This window comes from Gopherus flavomarginatus, chromosome 1 (genome assembly GCF_025201925.1).
Source record: "Gopherus flavomarginatus isolate rGopFla2 chromosome 1, rGopFla2.mat.asm, whole genome shotgun sequence".
Classification (NCBI taxonomy): domain Eukaryota; kingdom Metazoa; phylum Chordata; order Testudines; family Testudinidae; genus Gopherus; species Gopherus flavomarginatus.
This window is the reverse complement of record NC_066617.1, coordinates 167264860-167285412: the sequence shown is the minus strand read 5'-3', so window position 1 is coordinate 167285412 and position 20553 is coordinate 167264860. Positions and strand designations below refer to the sequence as shown.

Here is a 20553-nt window from a genome sequence, read left to right as displayed (position 1 = left end):
GAATTGAGGCAGCCAATGGGGAAACGCCCCACTTTTCTGCCCATCTGGAAAACCGAGACCACTTTGCCAAGTAGGCTCGGCACATGGAGTGCCACCTGCTTTCTAGGAAGATGCACTAAACCCCTTCCGAGCATGTCCTTTCCTTCCTACCTAACCACTGAGCAGCCACGCCATGAGGTGGAGTGCCGCTACGCTGAGGTGGAGGCGGCGGCCCTGGTGCTGGGAGAGCAGGTCCAAGCAGGACAGCAACAGCCATGGTGGAGCGACCGCCAGGCCCGTGAAGGTCCCATACCAATGCTGCCTGGGCCATGCTGGGGCAATCAGAAGGACCCAGGCCTTGTCTGTCTTTATCTTTGCCAGGACCTTGCTGATCAGCAGGAATGGGGGGAAGGCACAGAGAAACTGGCTTGACCAAGACAGGAGGAAGGCATCAGAGATAGCGCCCTGTCCGGAGCAGAACTGGGGACAGCGACAGTTTTACCAAGTCACGAATAGGTCCACCTGGGGAGTTCCCCACACTTGGAAAAGTCTGTGCACTGGAGAGACCACTCATGCTGAGAGGAGAAGTACGTGCTCAAGCGATTCGCCCGCGCATTCTAGCCACCCAGCAGATGGAAGGCCAGTAGGCAGATGTCGTGGGCTATACAAAAGTCCCAGAGCCTAAGGGATTCGCAGCAGACGACAGAGGATTGGGCCCCGCCTTGTCTGTTGATGTAGAACATCAAGACCGTGTTGTCCAAGAGAACCGTGACCACCAGGCGCTCCAGATGTGAGTGGAAGGCCATGCACACCAGCAGTATAACCCTGAGCTCCTTGACGTTTATGTGGTCTCTGAGCTGACCACAGACCTTGGGTCTGACTGTTCCCCACATGGGCCCCCCCATCCCAGGTCCGCCGCGTCGGACACCAGTTCCAGTGACGGGGCCCTGCCCCTGAATGGGACCTCTTGAAGCATGTTTCTCAGGGAAGACCATCACCATAGGGAGGTGATCATTGGCTCGGGCACTGTGAGGACTCTGTCCATCCTGTCCGTGGCCTAGGAGAACTCCGAGGTCAACCAGAACTGGAGAGGCCTCATCTTGAGTCTGGCGTGACGGACTACATACAGACGACGTGACCCAAGAGCTGGAAGCACACTCTGGCTGTTGTCACCAGAAACCTTGTGATCATGTCGATGAGCTCCTTCAGGTCTTGAACCTGTCCGGTGAGAGGGAGGCTCTGGTTGATGAGGCGTCCAGGACTGCCCCAATAAACTCTATGCATTGCACTGGGACTAACGTGGAATCGGTGTTGTTTACCAACAGGCCCAAAGTGTTGCACGTGGACAGAAGGAGCCCCATGTGATCCCGCAGCTGCGCCTGGGAGCCATCCTTGATCAACCAGTCGTCCAGACAGGAGACGATCTGCACCTCCCGCACCTGAGATAGGCCGCCACCACCAACATACACTTTGTAAATACCCTGGGGGCAGTGGACAGGCCAAACAGGAGGACCGTAAATTGGTAGTGTTCCTGCCTCTGTGGGCGCCTCTTATAGTCCTGCAACTTCTTATAAGCGGTCTCGTATTTTGAATGGGTGGCCTGAGGAGTCATCTGAGGCTTGAACTTAGGTTCAGCCAGAGCCAAAACAGAGAGAGACAGAGTCTGGAAAGTTGTGCAGGAGTCTTTCAGGCCATGCAGCTTTGTATCAGTTTGTTCCGCAAACAGAGCTTTGCCGTCAAACAGGAGATCCTGCAGGGAGGCCTGCGCCTCGCTGGAGAGCCCAGACCATGACGCCCTTCTCATGGACACCACAGAGGCCATGGACCACGCAGCTGTGTCTGCTGTATCCAAAGCTGCCCGCAGGTTTACCTTGGCAGCTGCTGTTCCCTCCTCCACCAGTGCTTTTAACTCTTCCCCACTGCGCTCCTAGAGGGAGTCCTCGAACTTGGGCAGGGAGCCCCACAGACTGAACTCATACTGGCCCAGGACAGCCTGGTGGTTCACCACCCATAACTGGAAGCTCGAGGACAAATACATTTTTCTTCCAAATGAATCCAGCCTCCTTGAATCTTTATTTTTCGGGGTAGGGGTTGGTTGGCCCTGCCGTCCCCTGTAGTTGACCAACTGGACCATCAGGGAGTTAGCAGCAGGGCGGGTGTATAAGTATTCATACCCCTTGGTGGGTAGAAAATACTTGGCCCCCATCTCTAAGAGAGCGGAACACAATGAGGCGTGGGTTTACCACAGGGCATTTGAAATTTTCACCACCCCTTCGCAGAGAGGCAAGACCACCCTGCCCAGTGCCGAGGAGGACAGTACATTAAACAGGGAGTCCGAGGGCTCCTCCATCTCCTCTGCTTAGAGGTGGAGGCTTGATGCCACGCTTTTTAAGAGTTCTTGTTGGACCCTAAAATCCTCCTGCGGGATGGAGGGAGGAGGGGCCATAACTGCCTCATCCGGGGAGGGTGAGGAGGCCGGCTCAGTACTCTGTGCATCTACCGGCACCGGAGGGTCCACCACTTGGTCTGTGTCTGGGCACGGTGCAGAGGATGTACATCCTACTGACTCCTTCCACGGGGGTTTGGAGAGGTAGGCCGATGGTCCTTCTGAGGCTCTGGCCACCACTGGGGGCTGAATCAGGGGCCACAGTTCCCACTGGTACCATTAGGCCGGCCCTGGGGCCCGGTGCTACTACACCTGCTGTGGCACTGGTGAAGCCGGTTGTTCGGCCCAGCTGGCTTGGCCCATTGATGGACGACTACTGAGGGAGGCCAGGCTGATATACGACCTGCCGCTGTCCCTGGAACAGGAGGAGTGGTGGTGCCAAGAGTGATGCTGACCATGGGACCGCTATCCCGACGTGGAGGACCAGTACCATCGGTAACAGCTGCTCCACGATCGGTTCCAGCAGGTGGACCCACGATGGTGAGACGCCGGCGACTGACACCTGGGGCTGTGGAGGCAGCGCCGTAGCGGGGTGGAGCAGGAGGATGAATGGGAACGACGTTCGTGCCGCGACCGGCTGCAATAGCCCCTTCGAGATGAGGACTTTTGGCATCATTTGCCTCAGTCTTGTCAGCGTTCGCTCCTCGAGGCGGAGCGGTACGGAGAGTCTAGGTCAGACGGAACCCAACCAGACAGCCTGATGGGCATCGAGGGCTATTCACTTTCAACTTTGCCCTGAACGGTCACTGGGCAGGGAACGGCGTTGGGAACGTTCCCTCCACCGAGACCAGTACCAAGCCGGGGGTGACTGCAGAGATCCCAGCGGCAGCTTGCCTCTGGAGCTCGGTACCGACATCGGCGGTGCTCCTGGTACTGGCATGGACATAACGTCCTGGGCTGCCTGCAGGGCCTCCGGTGTGGAGGGCATCCGGACATCCAGGGAGGCCTGCTCCAAATGGGCTGGGGTACTCCGCTCGAGTTGAGTTAGAGGCCTAGAGGCTCGTGGGGATCGAGGACTGCTCAACGTAGGCCTAGCCTGTCCCAGGTTTACTCCGGTGCCACAGCAAAGAAGGCCTTTTCCTAACCTTCTTGGTGTGCCCCGTGGACGGGAAGCAGCGCTGACAAGTCAATGGCGCCAAAGAGTCCCCATGCACTGACACCATAGTGCCTGGTGCCGACTTGGAGCGGCGCGCTAGAGCCGGAGTGAGCGCCGACTCCATCAGAATAGCCCGGAGCCTAATGTCTCTTTCTCTCTTGCTCCGAGGCTTAATTGACTTGCAAATCTTGCAGCGATCGCTGAGATGGCATTCCCCCAAACACTGTAAACAGTCCGTGTGCAGATCACTCACTGGCATAGCTCGCCTACAAGTGTCGCATGATTTAAAACCCAGGGCACGGGGCATGCCGGCCTGGGTGCTCTAGCTAAACTAAACTAACTGAACTAGCTAACTACAGGTACCATACACTGAACAAACAAGCAGTTTTGGGGACGAGCTACAGCAAAGCTGGAGCAGAGCAGTTCCAAAGCACCTTCTCTGGTGGAAAGAAGGAACTGAGAGTGGGGGGAGTGCGCAGTGCCCTTATATCATGCCATGGAGGCGCCACTCCACGGGTCGCTAGGGCACTCCCTATGGGTACTGCTAGGGGAAAAACTTCCAGCAGCAGTGCACATGGTGAGCATGCACACCTATTGTGGAATACACACGCGCCATCACTCGAAGAAGGAAAGGCTGTGATAAGAACCTACATGTAAGAAACGGTTTGCATGAACAAAAAAAAAATTTTCCACCACAACTCTCTCATGTTTTTCTGTCCACTTATGGTATGTCTACACAGGGATAAAAAAGCCCTTGTCAGCTGACTTGGGCGCACACTCCAAGGCTGACCAATTGCTGTATACACGTTCAGACTCGGGCTGAAGCCCAAGCCCTAAAACTCAGAGGATGAAGGGTCCCAGGGATCAGGCTGCAGTCCGAGCCCAAACCCCACGAGCTCGAGTCAACCAATCCAGGCCAGCCATGCCTGTGCCGCGGCTCTTTTATCCCTATGTCGATATACCCTCTGGAGTCAAACTCTTTAGATATGCTTGCAGTCCCACAGTTTTTCCTCTTAATTTAAGCCTAAAGCACCACTGGAGAAGACCTATTAACAGTGGAAGCAGAGACAAGGTCTATATGCATTGCCAGCACCAGAGTGGCTGCCTTCTGGGCTCAATTCGTTTCTGTATTTCCTGAGTGTGTGTGCAGGGTACAATACAATTATCACAAATCAAAATGGAAAAGATTTTCACTCTTTCTGCTCCACAATAAAATGAACAAAAGGACAGAATGCCCAAAGCCAGTACCACAGTAGCGCTCAAGGACTCATGTCTCTTGACAGAATGCTTACTGCTGTATGACCACTATATCTCAAGCCGATCAGTTGCCTGAACAGTGGCCATTCACTGAAAAACAGCTCCTTAAAGAGAGACAGTCAACTTGAAATCTACTCAATTTTTTAAACAAGAAAATGAGTTTAGAATTTTCTGTATTATACCTGTCTGATGCCCCTTTTTTGTAGTTTTATAACCACATTTTATTATTTCTTATGCTTCTCTGTCCTACATTGCTGTCTGGAAGACCCACACAAACCAGGGAAAGTGAATGGCTATATGGAGAAAACAATGAAATTCCCTAAACACAATGCTCTGTCAAATGAATTAAATAAACCTGCAAAAATATTTCTCCTTCTAACCTGTAGTTTCTTTAAGCTTAGATGTCTCTTGTAACAGTAGGGAAAGCTATTTCAGGTAGCAAGGGAATTTTTAAATGTATGGCATCCTTTTCATTATAAACCGCCTTCATGGAAGGAAATGTCACCAGCATACAAAGAAGAGAGCCTATTGCCTGAATTAAAAAAAATAAATAAAATCCCCAAAACATCTGTACTTACCAAACAATGTCAGTTTAAGTATCCTACTGCACTGAATTGCAAAGGAAAGATCGGAGCTATCAAAAATTGTTATAAGATCTCCATCTGTAAAGAATTTTTAAAAAATAGTTAATATTGAACAGTAACACAAAAAGGCCCAATGCCCATCTACAATTCAAATGACTGTTTAAAATAAGATGTTTGCTTTTTAAAAACTGTAATCATAACTTGTTAAATTTGGTTTTAAAGCAGCTAGAAAAAAACTGTTACATATTACATTACAAACATGGTACATGACAAATACAACTATGGGCTAATGTAAAAGCTTAAAATGCATAGAGTTAAGAACACTTTTTTTTTTTTAAATAACCCCATCCTTTCTTAAGTCTTAATGACATGACCAAAGGTAATTTATAATTTGCAATTTAAATCACATTAGGAAAAATATTCCTTCCACCCAAATTATGAGACTGAGAGACATGAATCAGAGAGCATTTAAGAAATCACTAAGGTAAGTTTGGTGGTACTTTTTTTTAAGATACTCTAATTTCAGGCACAGCGAGCTGAGGCTGCGAGGGAGGTGCTGGGGGCTACACTCCCTGGCTGGGAGCTTACGGGCCAAGCAGAACGGTCCTGTGAGCCGGATGTGGCTCTCAGGCCATAGTTTTCCCATCTCTGGTTTATTCCATAAACAAAGGAGTTTTAGACTAAACATATAACAAGATATGCATGAAGGAAAAGGAAGAGAAATTGGCAGAATAATTCTTTTAGATGGAACACAGACACCATACTTTTGGAAGGATTTTAAATTCCGCACACAATCACAGAGTGGATGAATTAGGCCTTGTCTACACTGCCACTTTACAGCGCGGCAACTTTCTTGAAAAAGCACACCCGAGCGCTGCACATTTCAGCACTGCAAAGTGACAGCGTAGACAGTGCACCAGTGCTGGTACCTACTCTCCTCATGAAGGTGGGTTTTTTAATGGTCGCTGGTGCCATGACCACACAGCCACGTTAAAGTGCTGCCATGGAAGCACTTTAACATCGCTAGTGAAGACATACCCATTGAGCTAGTGATTAATTTAATTTCAAATTGCTCAGAACAGTGATCCAGAACTTCATTAGTAGACAGAGGTCTATCATGATTGTTTTCTGGGGCAGAAAATCCTTAATCTCAATAACCAGAGACTGTGTAAACCAAACTCAATTCTGTTTATTGCAAAAACAAAATGTCATAAGTGAAAAAAATGGGTCAAGAGGTCAGAATTAAATAGGTGTAAATAATCCAAGAAATTGCATTCTCTGAGCAGAGCATGAAGCTAATCAATTTAGAGAAGCATCATTAACAGAAGGCACTATAGTGACGTTCAAAAAGCTAAGAATTCATTACCTGAGGAAATGCCTGGTTAACATTCCAGGCATCTCCACAACGAAAGTACTGGGAAGATCTGAATGGGTCAATGCACTTACAACAGCGGTTCTCAAAATGTGGGTCAGGACACTAAAATGGGTCACAAACCTGTTTTTACAGGATCACCAAGGCTGCGTTAGACTTGTTGGGGCTCGGGCTTTTTTAAAGTCCATGAAATCTATTGTTCCATAATTACTTCTAGCCAGATTGCCTTCCACCGTAAGATTCGCAACCAATTCCTCCCTGTTAGTCAGAATCAAGCCTGTAACAATGGCTGTCCACTTAGTTACTTCCTCCACTTTGCAAAACAAGAAGTTATCCCCAATACATTCTGAGAACTTACTGGAAATTTTTATTTTGCCATATGTAACAAAATGTAAGATTATGGCCTTTTTAGCTTTCAGATCTGTTATCACTTTCTAAATTAAAAAAAAAAAAGATTGAATATCAAATCAATTTGTTTTGGTATTTTCCCCAAATGGTTAACTTTTTAAAGTTACCTTATATTTTGTCTCCAAAGGCTACTGTTCTTATTTCCCAGTTCAGTCTCAGACTCCCAGCCCCACTATTGCTGATGCTGTTGGAGGAATTGTTTGGCACAGCCAACAGGCAGCAGTGCTTGCTACCAAAGATCTTAATATTCTACCACTGCCCCAAAGATAGCAGACATATTTCTGGCAGGATGTAAGGGATGCTCTATCAACCCAAACACACAGCATACCACTGGGCATGTCCGGAGGGAACTAGGGGCTACTTTCTGATGTCACAAGAAGATTCACAGCTGGCCATGAGAGGAATTTGCAGTCCTAGAGAGAACTCAGTAACTCTCCCTAGAACTGGTCATTCTCCTCTACTCCCACTGTCTGATTGTTTAAACAGTGTCTAAGGGCATCACCCTCTATGGCCCTCTTCTGGTGTGCCCAGGAAGGTTAAGATTTCCAACACAAAAATATTACAGTTTACTCCCTACAACAGACAAGTCATGTGGGGAAACCCATCGAAGTTTGCTGTGAAGACACAGCAGCATCAGGAATAGACTGAGGTAAGGTGAAAAGATGACATCCATGCATGAAAGGAGATGCAATTAAGAATATACAAACAGAATAACCATAATTTTTAGAAGTTAAACTGAAAGGAAAAATATTTCAATTGATCTCTAACCATAAGGAGTTGTTTTTAAAAGGTGCAGATTACTAAGGATTCCTGCTCTTGTATTGGGTCATCCTCCCTACCCTAGTTCTGAGGGAACAGCACAAATAGACTTCTACTGACCACTTATCTCTTCAGTATCCTGACTGTGCTTCAAAAGAAGGATTATAGCCAATTTCACTACTGCCAGCACACACACACACACACACACACACACACACACCCCCCGCGTAAGAGAAGGAAGTGGAAGAGAAGCCATAATTGCTTTGGGATCTATGATAAAACCTACAGTCTCCTCCCAGTGTTCTCTCCATAGTGAAGGCCGAGACGTACAAGTGTGCACGAATTCTAAGTTTCTCTCATTTTTTAATCACATAAGTAACTATTAAACAAATCGAGCTATACAGATAGTTTGCATCTGCAACTGTGGTTGAATGCAGAGATTGGATGGTAAAGTTTTTGCTTAGTCAAGTATCTCCTATTATTCAACCAAGGTACAAAATGGTTATTTTTAGAAAGAAGTCACAATATATAGACCAAGGGGAGAGTGTGAAAATTTACTGTAGGATAAAGGCAAAAGGCTATTTCAAAGATTTATTATTGAAGTGAATATTCATATTCAAGCCAACTTATGTTCCCCTCTCTCCTGTCACAATGTCCCAGCCTTACAAGTGAACAAATTTTGTAACATTCAATGAACATTTGACAAAAGCATTCATATGCAGTTATTCGAAGAGTTTGAGTGTGGAATGGCTCATTTGCTAGGATAGCTATTATGATCTATTGGGTAAATACATGTTTACAGGGACAAATTCCTACTAGTCTGTTCTGCCAGAACTAATAGGGATTATGGACAATGAATCAAGGAGAGAGCGCAAGAAAGGGGCAGTGACGCCCAAGTACCACTCTTTCATTAACAAGAATAGCAGGGAATGAGGCAGGTGTCTGACCAGCCTCCAAGGCCTTGTTCCTTTCCTGAAAGAAGAGAGGGACGGGCAGAGAGGCTGGAGCTACTTTTGCTTTTCCTGGATGGGAGGGGGAGGAAGGAGCAAAGCCACAAAGCCAAGGAGGGAAAGAGTTCAAGGGGCGCCCTGAAAAGAGATAGGGAAACCCCAGTTTTTACTGGAGCAGGATGGATCCCAGAATTCATTGAGGGACTATGACCTGAGGATATTAACTGAGGCAAGGAAGAGGCCAAAAATATTTTTTATTTATTCAAGGACTCAAAGACTCTAATGTCAAAAGGGACCATTAGATCATGTAGTCTGATCTCCTGTATATCTCAGGCCATTAAATTTCAACCAGACACCCCTGTACTGAGCTAAACAACTTGTGTCTGATGAAAGCCTATGTTCCACAAAAGCAGCCAGTCTTGATATGAAAACATCAAGAGACCGAGACTCAACCCTTCGCAGTTTGTTCCAGTGGTTTGTCACCTTCACTGTTAAAAACGCGTGCCTAATTTCTAATTTGGGTTTGTCTGGCTTCAGCTTCCAGCTGTTAGTTCTTGTTATGCCTTTTTCTGCGAGATTAAAGGGCCCCTTAGTACCTAATATTTTCTTCTAAGTGAAAATGCACATTTTAGTCCAGTGGTCACCAGCCTTCCTGTTGCAATAGCATATTCGTGTTCCCAGAAGAGTGTGGTGGACGCCGGACGACTGGCCACCGAAATGGCGCTGAGAAGTGCCGACGCCTCTTGGCCTTGCTGCTTCTCGGCGGCATTTCGGCAGTCACGCTTCTCCCTTGTCAGTAGGTGGGCTCACATAAATGCCGTGATGGGTGCCATGGCACCCGCAGGCACTGCATTGGGGACCACTGCCGTAGTCAAAGAGTCATCTGCTGTTTTGATAAACTAAACAGACAGCTCTGAGTCCCTCACTATAAGGCACTTTCGACAATCCCTGAATGGCCCATTTCTGGATCATCTCCACTTTTCCAACATCCTTCAACATATTTTTTAAAATGCGGAAAGCAGAACGGTAGGTAGCATTCCAGTATCTGTCTCACCATTGCTATAGAGAGGTAAAATCACCTCCCTGTTCCTAGACATTACCTCTCCTGTTCATTCATCCAAAGATTGCATTAGCCCTTTTTGCCAAACACTGGGAGCTCATGGTCAGTTGCTTCTCCTCTATGAATCCTAAGTCTTTTTCAGTCACTGCTTTCCAGAATACAATACCCTATTCTGTAGGTATAGCCTGCATTCCTTGTTCCTTGATGTATAACTTTGCATTCGGCTGCAATAAAAAGCATTGTTTGAATGGGATAGTTTAGCTTGCAATCAAGATTACTCTGTATGACTGCCCTTTCATCATCATTTATCACTCCAATCTTTGTTTAAAATGCAAATTTTATCAGCAATGACTTCACATTTACTCCCACATCATTGTGAAAAAAATGCTGAGTCGTGCCTACCACCAATCCCAACAGGTCTCCACTAGCAGCAACCCAACTCAATGATATTTCCCCACTGACAATTACTTTTTGATCTATTTGACATGTGCTTTTTTGACACTATACAGTAAAATTTTAATCAAACTGTTGTGTGACAGTTATATGATTCACTGACAAAGGTAATCTCAAAAGAATAAAATCAGGTTTCTTTGACCAGATTTATATTCCATAAAACCATGCAGACTAGCGTTACTCATATCCTTTAGTTCTTTAGCAGCTGAATCCCAGATCAAGTTTTCCATTATTTTGCCCAACGCTGAGCTCACGCTAATCATCCTATAGTTACCTGGGTCATCCTGCTTGCCCTTTTTTAATTCTGGTATAATATTAGCATTCTTCCAGTCTTCTTCAATTTCCGCAGTATTACAAGATTTATTAAAAATTATCAGCAGGCCAGAGATGAACTCTTTTAGTACTCTCATGGGTACATGTCATCCAGGCCCACTGATTTAAAAATGTTTATCACTAGTAGATATTATTTAACATCCTCCTAAGTTACTATTGGACTGGAAACAGGATGATATACTCATTAATAAGGATGGAAAGTATATCATCCTTATTAATGAGTATATCATCCTGTTTCTTTCTAAATTCAGAACAAAAATATTTATCAATACTTCTGCCTTCTCTGCAAACAATTTTACCCTATCTCGTAACAGTCCTATACACTAGCTAGAATTTATTTTGTTCCTTGTATACTTAAACACCTCCCTATTGTCCTCAGTACTGCTAACCATGGCCTATCCGCTAATGTCTTTAGCTTCCCTTATTAATTTTCTCCACTTCATAAATTCTAATTTATACTGATTTCTATTTCCAATTTCTGCCTTAACTTCACTACTGAATCTAGACAGGCTTTTTGCCAAAGTTGTATTCTTTTTTGTGAAATTGTGGAATTTTGGCCATCTAATAAACTCCTGTTTAAAAACACTCAGTTTTCATTCACATTTTTCTATCTACATTTTTCCTCCCAGTCAATTTCTCTCATAATTTTCCTCATCTTTGGGAAATTAGCCTTTTTGAAGTACCAAGTTGATATGTTACGGATTGAGACTGTCCTCTGCCCACACTGAATATGATCAGGTCATGATCACTGGTCCCTATGTACCCACCAACTTTCCATTATCTATCATAAGGCGGCAACTATTTTGGACATGTTGGGTGCAATACTTTTTGTGTTAGACAATCTATAATTTTTAGAAATTCATGTTTTACTGCTGACTTCATGAGCTCTCCACCATATACCTCTGTAACAGGCTACACTGGCCTTTAAGCACAGAGGGGGCCAGAGAACCCTGTTTCAGGAAGGTTGGAACCAAAAAAAGGGCCTAGAAGCGGCCAAAGACAGAGCAAGAGAAAGGAAGCAGTCCCAAGGGAATTAGCAGACAGAGAAAACCCAGGCTATGCTCTCTTTAAGGGCCTGGGACAAGAAGGCCTGTAGTATAGGGTACAGCAGTGCTTCTGTCTCTTTCAGCCAACTGAGAGGAACAGGGAAGGCGGGCTGAGGACTCCTGATCCCAGATGAGAGAGACTGTCCTTTAGTCCACCCCAAGAAGAGAGATAGAAACTCCTAATCCAAAGAATGAACGTTAACCCAGCCAAAGGAAGGAGAAACTGTTTGACCTTCTATGGGTCATCTTAATTATCACTTCAAAAGTTTTTTTCCTCCTGCTGATGATAGCTCATCTCAATTGAATAGACTCTTCCTGTTGGTATGAATACTTCCACCTTTTCATGTTCTCTGTATGTATAAATATCTCCTGTCTGTGTGTTCCATTCTATGCATCTGAAGAAGTGAGCTGTAGCTCACGAAAGCTCATGCTGAAATAAATTTGTTAGTCTTTAAGGTGCCACAAGTACTCTTGTTCTTTTTGCGGATACAGACTAACACAGCTGCTACTCTGAAACCTGTTTAATTAGCTAACCCAATCCTGTAGTGAAAGTGTTTTTATCCTAAACATGCTCTGAGATAGAGCTGTGGATTCCCGAGGCAAGGTGGAAGAGGCTGCTTTAGTTGTATCCAGCTCCAAGAGGAAGGTAATACCCTACTATCATTAAGGGCAGGGATCTGAATTGTACATTACCCTAGGAAAAGGGCTGTAGACTCCTGGTTCCTTGAAAACACAACTAAAAGAGTTATTACCTGTCAAAGAAACCTACCTGAATCCTGACACCAACCCCAGAGGGCCATGAACTAAAAAGGTTGAGAGGGAAACTGAGCCAGGGAACCATCTCAGGCCATGTGGGGCATGCTGAAGGAGGCCACTATACAACAGTATCCCAACCTGAAGTCTCCCCCAGTACAGCACAATTTTACTTTCCCTCCATTAGGGCAGATACTTGAGTAGTAATTTACTCCGTTCTCTGGCCTGATTCAGTCATTTGTAACTTGACCCCCCTTTGTTAGCACACTGATCGATATGAATGCAACATCATACAGTTCTGGGTTATCAGTAACTAGCAACCCATGTCTATTTTGCAAACACAAAATAAAATAAAATGAAAAACTCACCCCACAGTTGGCTGCAGCAGGGTTGAGCCCAGCTCCCCAATCCAGACTTCACGACCTAGCACATAGGGTCATACTCAAATTTGGCCCAGTTATCCCTCTGCCATGACAGATGGGCAAACGGCCCAAACTTGAGTGGTGCTGCAACCCCATGTGCAAGGCAATGCCCACAGCAGGGAGCCTGGCCCAGCCCCTTGGGACAGAAGTCACCTCTGCAGAATGAGTGCAGGCCCGCTTCCCCCCCAGTGGTAGGACCCCAACCCTTCCCACACCCACAGAGATAAAATGGATAAAACAAAACACTAAATTCATAAAAAATAAAATGAAAAACAACAAATTTCTATCAATTTTAAAACAGGAAATGTTTTAAGAGCAATAGCACAGTATTTATTAATTAGGAAGTGGGAAGGACTTATGATTCATTAATTGGTGAGCGTGGGAGAAGAGTTTCTTAGTTGTTGAGAGAAGAAAAGTCTTTTCACACGAGCAAAACAGCATGTACTATTATCCACTTTTACTTGGTCTCCTCCTCCCTCTTTTTTGTAGTGTGGGGCCATGACAGTATGTATAAATCCTGAAAGATCTCTGACCTCCACCCCATTAAATCAAGGTGGCACAATTACTGCCCCAATTGGTTCAACATCTCAAAAAGGGATTATAAAATGTAGTGTATACAGTGGAAAAATACAAACAGAAGCAAGCCTCTTTTCAAAATGGAATGTACATGTTCAAGTATTTTCCCTGACTATAATACCTCCATCTTCATTTAGAACCCTTCACAAATGGTTCTAGCTTAAATTAAGAACAACTGTTTTATTGCATGGTGCTGTTGTCACATTATTGGAAACGGAAATTATCTTCAGAGGAGTAGCTTAGCAATATAAACATCTCCACAACTAATTCACTGGCAAAAGGCACCTGCGGGTAGGGAGGTCAGCTCAAAACACAATATTTACCATCAATCCTGAACTCAAATACAGTGCTATCCAATTGGTTCTCCCCTACCCTCCCCCAACAAATACACCTGATTTCTTCAATACTGAAGTGGCAGACTTTCATTTTTGAGGTTATATCAATCTATGAGATTTTGTGTGAATATATTAGATACATTGTAATTGTGTGACCTCTTTTCCCATGGAGTCCAACCAACATGTTCAATGGTTCAATCACTGCTGATGAGGAAGTACTTCGGAAAAAATTAATTCCTCTTAAGTTTTTTCTCTGGAACTGTCCAGAGGGTTTCCTTATGTATTACGGGACATGGCCCCTCTCCCTGTGGAGAATTCATGTTTAGTTAATGCTCCAGAATTCTAATATATAAAGGTGTTTGCACAGTGACAAAAGTAGAAGATGCCATTTTCAAAGTTGTTGGAACTGTTTTTGAAAGGCCATAAGGTTTTCTTCCAACAAAAGGCAGCTGCCACAGAGAAATCAGAAGACCAGACTGAGTTAACATTGATTATGTCTCTAGTCATCCACAGCTCTGATGACAGGAAAAGGTCAGACGAGTAGAGAGCACGGATACGATGCCAATGTCAACACCTTACTGTGGCAAAGAAGAGACTACAGGAGGTTGGAGCAATGAATCTTCTTGTAACCCCCCTCTAATCTTTCAGGTACATGAAGAAATGCATAGTATAGCCTCAACAGAAACAGCTTTCATAGATTAGAATAATCTCATAATATAAATAGTTTATATGGCCCAAGAATGGGAATATCCCAGAAGCAATTTTCAAAAGGTGAGTTTTATGGCAGTTTGCAGTCTCACATAAACTGTATCTAATCAATACCATTAACAAGAAAACCCTACCTTCATCTTTATACTTTATTGTGACTTCATCATTGCTCAGAAGTTTTCCTCTGAAAACTCTCTGCATCATCAGCACTAGCTCATCATAGGTGATGTCCTCATTATGAATAGGAATTCTCCTAATATCCTCCCCCAGCTGAGCTTTAATAATCAGCTTCCCACTTAAATCCAGCTGTCCGTTCATGTTGGATCTCCTATAGACCTGTTAACAAAAAACATTTACACAGAATCTTTTAGAAGATAATTTGTTTCACAACCACCACAGTCCTATACAATACACAGTTCTGTAACCTTCTGCATTTCAAAAACATTGTTGTGAAAATATGCCCTAAAGCAGCTTTCTATGCAAAACTATGTTCTCTCAATTGATAATTTATCAGCCATTTCACAATTGTTCAAGCGCAAAATGGAGATGTACAAAATGAGATATTTAAAAACAATCTTTTCTCTGTGTTTTAAGCCAAATTTTAAAGTTCTGAGATGAAATATAGGCTTTTTACTGCCCATAAAGCTTAAGGGGGAAAAAATATATTTTGTTCAAAATGTAGCTTTTACCATGTTATAATGTATGCCTTCAAGTAGATATATTTACATGTAAAATAATTTAGGGTTTGTATTTGAGAGACGCGTATTTCACAGAGACTAGGAACACTGCAAAAGCACTTTGCCTTGATAAATAAAAAAGGCATGTATGATCATCTCTCTAGCTATTTCTATGGGACCCATAAATATGGTATCTCACAGCTACAGTAATGTAGATAAAATACAAAGCAACAATGTGTGTTATTGTTTTGGACAGTGAGGTGGTTTGGCAGAACAAGAGTTTGGTAGGAGGATCAAATTGGGACGTGTGTCACTCTGGATGCATGCAAAAAAGAGGAAGTGAGCCATCTAAAAACTGGTTTCATTATAAGTGGCTAGATCACACTTAAGCTTTCCTGCAAAACCAGTACATCTGATCCCTAATGCATGTGTCGCGTTTTAGGATGCAACTAATAAAGAGAAAACTACATCAAAACCATTTTTCACAATGTGGGGTGTTTTTTTTAAATAAGCAAAAAATAACTCATTTAAGCTATTTTTAAATTTCAGTTTTGTTTTCAGCCTTTTTTACATTCCCAAATTTGTTGAGAAGTTAAATACACAGAGAGCTTTCTTATGCAGTTCTGCAGCTTATAACTATCCCTATATTAAGAGAGCAGTCTCCAAATCAGAAGTTGTAACTGCGATGAAAGTCTGGACTTTAACACTTAATTTTTTTTTAATTTAAATAAAAATATACACCTGGAAAATTACTACTTTGCCTGAAACACGTGCTACTGTATTATACAGCCCTCTTCACTGCACTAAGGGTGCCTTTCAGGTCAGATGAGAGACACACTCGTAGAGCAATGTGCTGAAGTTTATATTACAGCTATGGCATTGTTCATGTTTTTTGAACAAGGGAATTTACGCTCCAGGGCTTGTGAGATGTCATAAGTTATTGGAAAGAAGTACTATGAAAACTGTTTTTATGACATATCCATATCACCTCTAGATCTTCCTTTACTTCCTTGGCACCAATATCTTTTTATAACAGCAATTACCTTGTCTTACAGATTTGCTAGACTGTTTTTCAGGTTCCCCACTTCACTTCCAGCTGGCGTTCAGACGTCCTGCCATGCACAGAAACTACGCTGATCAGTGATCGATTATAGATAGGGCATGGAATCTGCATCAGAAAACCAAGAAGAGTTAACTTACTGTGAGTCTTCACTGCAGCTATATGCTTTTCATATCATCCAGCTTGGCAGGTTACAGGGAAGAAACAGAAAGAATTTACTTTAACAATTTGATATTTAAACTCTGAGTAACAGTGAAGATTGTATTTCACCCATAACATATTTTACTAGCTTTCATAATTTTGCTTGACAATTGCAAACAGTCTAGATATTCACTTTCAAAATAGACATGATAAAAGGGGTCATCACCCAAAATACACATCCATTGTTTAAACATCTGTTCTAGTAACCTCTACCTCCTCAACATCCCAAAATAGATTTTAAAAAATTAAGTTTACATTTTAGATTGACTTTTGCAATATTATAGCCCAGGCCTCAACTTCCTGATTAGAGGCTGCAGCTGCTCTGACATTAAGTGAAAGTCCTCAGGACAGCATGAGGACAGGGATTCTTTGGAGCAGAGAAATGCTAAGGTCACTTTTCCACAGGAAGAAAAACCAAACTGGACAAGAGGAAATATAGTGGCAATCATGGCCAGAGAGCCACACCCACTGAAAGGCAGATTGCTCTTTAGAAAAGAGAGCTAAGGGACAAAGGGAAAGGTGGGCAAGAGAGAAATGACTTCCTGCCCCACTACGAGACCTTCATTCCCTTTTGGTAGGTTACTGCAGCCAGCCCTGCTCATGGGCTCTTTCCCTAAGTGACAGATTTACAACTCCCTTTCTACAAACAAGCAACTGTTCTAAGGGTAGAATGAAGCTACTGAAAGCTCCATAGTGCTGCTGTTAGAGAAAGGTGAAAAGTAAATGACTCCTGCTACAGAAACAAGGAAAGGGTAATGAGACAGGAAACAATTCAATGACATTTTGTTCACTCTCCTAACTGAAGTTGAAGACAACTGTCAGCAGACCCAACTCTCACCTCTCTGGCTGTCTCTGTCTAGATCAGAGGTGGGCAAACTACAGCCCGCGTGCCACATCAGCCCACGGGACCATCCTGCCTAGCCCCTGAGCTCCCAGCCCCTCCCCTGCTGTCCCCCCTCCTGTGCAGCCATGCCACCGCACAGGCAGCACTATGGGCGGCAGGGCTGCGCGCTCCTGTAGGGCAGCGCAGCAGCGTGTCTAGCTCCAGCCAGCTGGCATGGCTGCTAGACATGCTGCTCTGAATGGCATGGTAAAGGGGCTGGGGAGTTGGATAAGGGGCGGGGAGGTCCCGGGGGGCAGTCAGTGGACAGATAGAGCGGAGGTTCTGGGGATGTGGCGGCCAGGGAATGGGGGGTTGGATAAATATGGGAGACCTGGGGGGCCTGTCAGGGGATGGGGGTGTGGTCAGGAGACAGGGAACGGGGGGGGGGAGTTGGATATGCGCAGAGTCCTGGGGGGGCCTGTCGGGGGCAAGGGTGTGGATAGGGGTTGGGACAGTCAGGGGCCTGGGAGTAGGGGGTTGGATAAGGGGCTGGGGGTCCCGGGAGGGGGCAGTAAGGGGGGGATAAGGAGCAGGGGCGGTTGGATGGGTCAGGGGTTCTGAGGGGGCAGTCAGGGGGGCAGGAAGTGGGAGAGGGCAGATAAGGGTTGGGGGCCAGGCCGTTTGGGGAAGGCACAGCCTTCCCTACCCAACCCTCCATACAGTTTTGCAACCCCAATGTGGCCCTTGGGCCAAAAAGTTTGCCCATCCTGGTCTAGACTCACAAGGAGACAGAGGGATTGCAGAGCCCAGCCCCCTCTAGTCAGTAAATGCTGTCTTCTTTGTATATAGAGAAAAGGAGGTGGGGCCACGGTAGCATAACTCCACACACTGCACTCAGCTTTGTAGTAGGGACTCCAGTTGTCTAATCCTCATGCTGATCTGAAAATGTTCCTTCATTATGTCAGAGCAGCACCAATAGCTCATGTTCACAACCAGGAAGTGGAGATGAGGACTATAAAATTACAAATTTGATCTCAAATTAACTTTTTTAAATTATATATGCGCATGTGTATGTACATAGTGTACTCTGGCATGAGAATCACACTTTAACCTTACTAGCAACCATAAGAATCACCTCTATAGCCTTGAACCCCAGGACTAAAAGTGGCCTCCAGATACACAGAGTGTACCACTACATACATTGTTAGGGAAAATCAACTATGGTAATGTTTACCTAAGCACTTTAGCTTATTTGCTAAGATTACTCATGGAAATCTACTTAATATGTCTCACACAAAAAGAGAAGAAGCAGCTTCTAACTGCAGTTGGTTGTCCAACTCTTCTCCACCCTGCATGAGGTAATTATATAGGATTTAAAAGTAAGATCCTAACGATTGCACCTGTTTAATTGTTATAAAAATTGATGCAAGTTGTTTTACTGTTGATATGTACAGCATTCACAATGTATTTTCTTTCTAAAATTTGACACCATCAGCTCAGGATTGAACAAAGACTGTGAATGGCTTGCCAACTACAGAACCAGTTTATCCTCTCTTGGTTTTCACACCTCAACTGCTAGAACAGGGCCTCATCCTCCCTGATTGAACTGACCTCGTTATCTCTAGCTTGCTTGCTAGCATATATATATACCTGCCCCTGGAAATTTCCACCACATGCATCTGAAGAAGTGGGTATTCACCCATGAAAGCTCATGCTCCAAAACGTCTGTTAGTCTATAAGGTGCCACAGGATTCTTTGCTGCTTTTACAGATCCAGACTAACATGGCTACCCCTCTGATATTTTCTTTCTGTGTGTCTACAATGTAGCTGAATGTCAGATTTATTTTGAAACAGCTTTCCAGCAAAGACATCCAATGAAGGAATGCTGATATCCTTCTGATAGTGATAACTTATCTCTACTTTGTCTTAAAAATGCAAACATTCTAAATAAGATAAAATCATCATATTTGAATAAGGTAATTTCTCACCAAAATGTTCTTGATATTTCTCCATAATTTCTTACATATTTGTTAATGACTAAGAATTCTCTCTCCCTCATAGCCCATCTTCCATATGCATCTGGTAATTAAATCCATTCTAAGTTAGTGACCTCACAATCATTTCTGTAGCAAACGAAAATCATAATCCGCTGATTTGCATGCAGGTTCATATAGCAGAAGCAGAGCTAGGAGCAGGGAAACATTAAGCCCTACTAAACAAAGCTTTAAAAGACAAAACACTCCTTTTCTCACTGAAGTAAAAAGATAAGTGATGGCAATAGAAGAGCAAAATGAAAATGGGATTGTCTATATTGTCTGTGAAATTTAAATCAGAATAAGGTGGGGCGGGAAGTAAAAGCAGATTAGTTATTTCCTATTAACTACATGTATGGACATTCATATTATAGAGTAAGGGAATGTCCACAATGTAATGGCACAGCTATTGCACTGCAGCTATGACACTAAAGCACCATAGCATAGATGCTTCCTACATTGTTCTAGTGCTATAGTTAATCCACCTTTCTGAGTGACATCGCATCTACACTAGAGGTCAGGGGTGACCCTAACTGCATCACGCAGGGTGCAAAATTGGGTCGATCTAATTTTTAAGTGTAGACTAGGCCTAACAGTGCCTGATTCTGAATGAGCGCGAGGTAGTGAATCAGGCCAAACAGGCACACCGCGCTCTACTCCCGTGTAGACAAGCCCCACGAACGGGGCCAGCCCCACAGCTGCTCCTGTGCTCTGGAGAAGTAAAACTAACCAGATGCAGGTGAACTTCACAGGGATTTGGGGGCGGGGAGGGGGGCCGCAGCTGGCTCCTCCAGCGGGGCTGATCCCAGGAGCAGCAGCCAAGGCCATTCGCCCCGGAGCGCTACTTCGGGCTATGCTGGGGGAGGGGCCCCGAGGCTCCCCTGGCCCGGGGGGAGGGGCGGGGCAGTAACACCCCCGGCCCGGGGCTCCAGGCTAGGGACAGGCCGAGCCCCGGGGGGGGATATTTTACAGGGTCTCCCCCCATCCGATGGGTGAGCGGCCGGAGCCCGGTCCCCGCCCCCATTCAGCCCGGGCGGCGCCGGCTGGCCCCGCTCCCCGCCGCTTACTCCGGCTTCTCCTCCGGGTGCGGTGGCACGTGCGTGGAGGCCGCGGCTCCGGCCTGAACCCGCCGCCGCAGCCCGTACGTGGCAGGGGAGAAGGGCTGGATCTCGACTGGTGCCACTGCCGGGCCGTCGCGCAGGCGCACTCGCCCCGACAGAGG

The 20553-nt window shown here is 45.0% G+C and overlaps 1 protein-coding gene across 4 annotated transcripts in view; it reads right to left on the bottom strand.

Annotated features, from left to right (window-relative positions):
- Positions 1–20553, bottom strand: part of TFG (trafficking from ER to golgi regulator) — a 37880-nt gene extending 17327 nt beyond the window's left edge. Inside the window, exons 1-4 of one of the 4 annotated variants that reach the window (XM_050960211.1) lie at positions 20399–20553; positions 16258–16382; positions 14672–14873; positions 5357–5440 (exon numbers count right to left, since the gene is read on the bottom strand). In XM_050960211.1, the coding sequence (XP_050816168.1) occupies positions 5357–5440; positions 14672–14855 (268 nt within the window). In that variant the 5' untranslated portion in view covers positions 14856–14873; positions 16258–16382; positions 20399–20553. Of the gene's footprint in view, positions 1–5356; positions 5441–14671; positions 14874–16257; positions 16383–18591; positions 18635–20398 lie in introns of those variants that run through there. The other 3 variants (XM_050960220.1, XM_050960196.1, XM_050960204.1) reach the window with 3 other exon arrangements.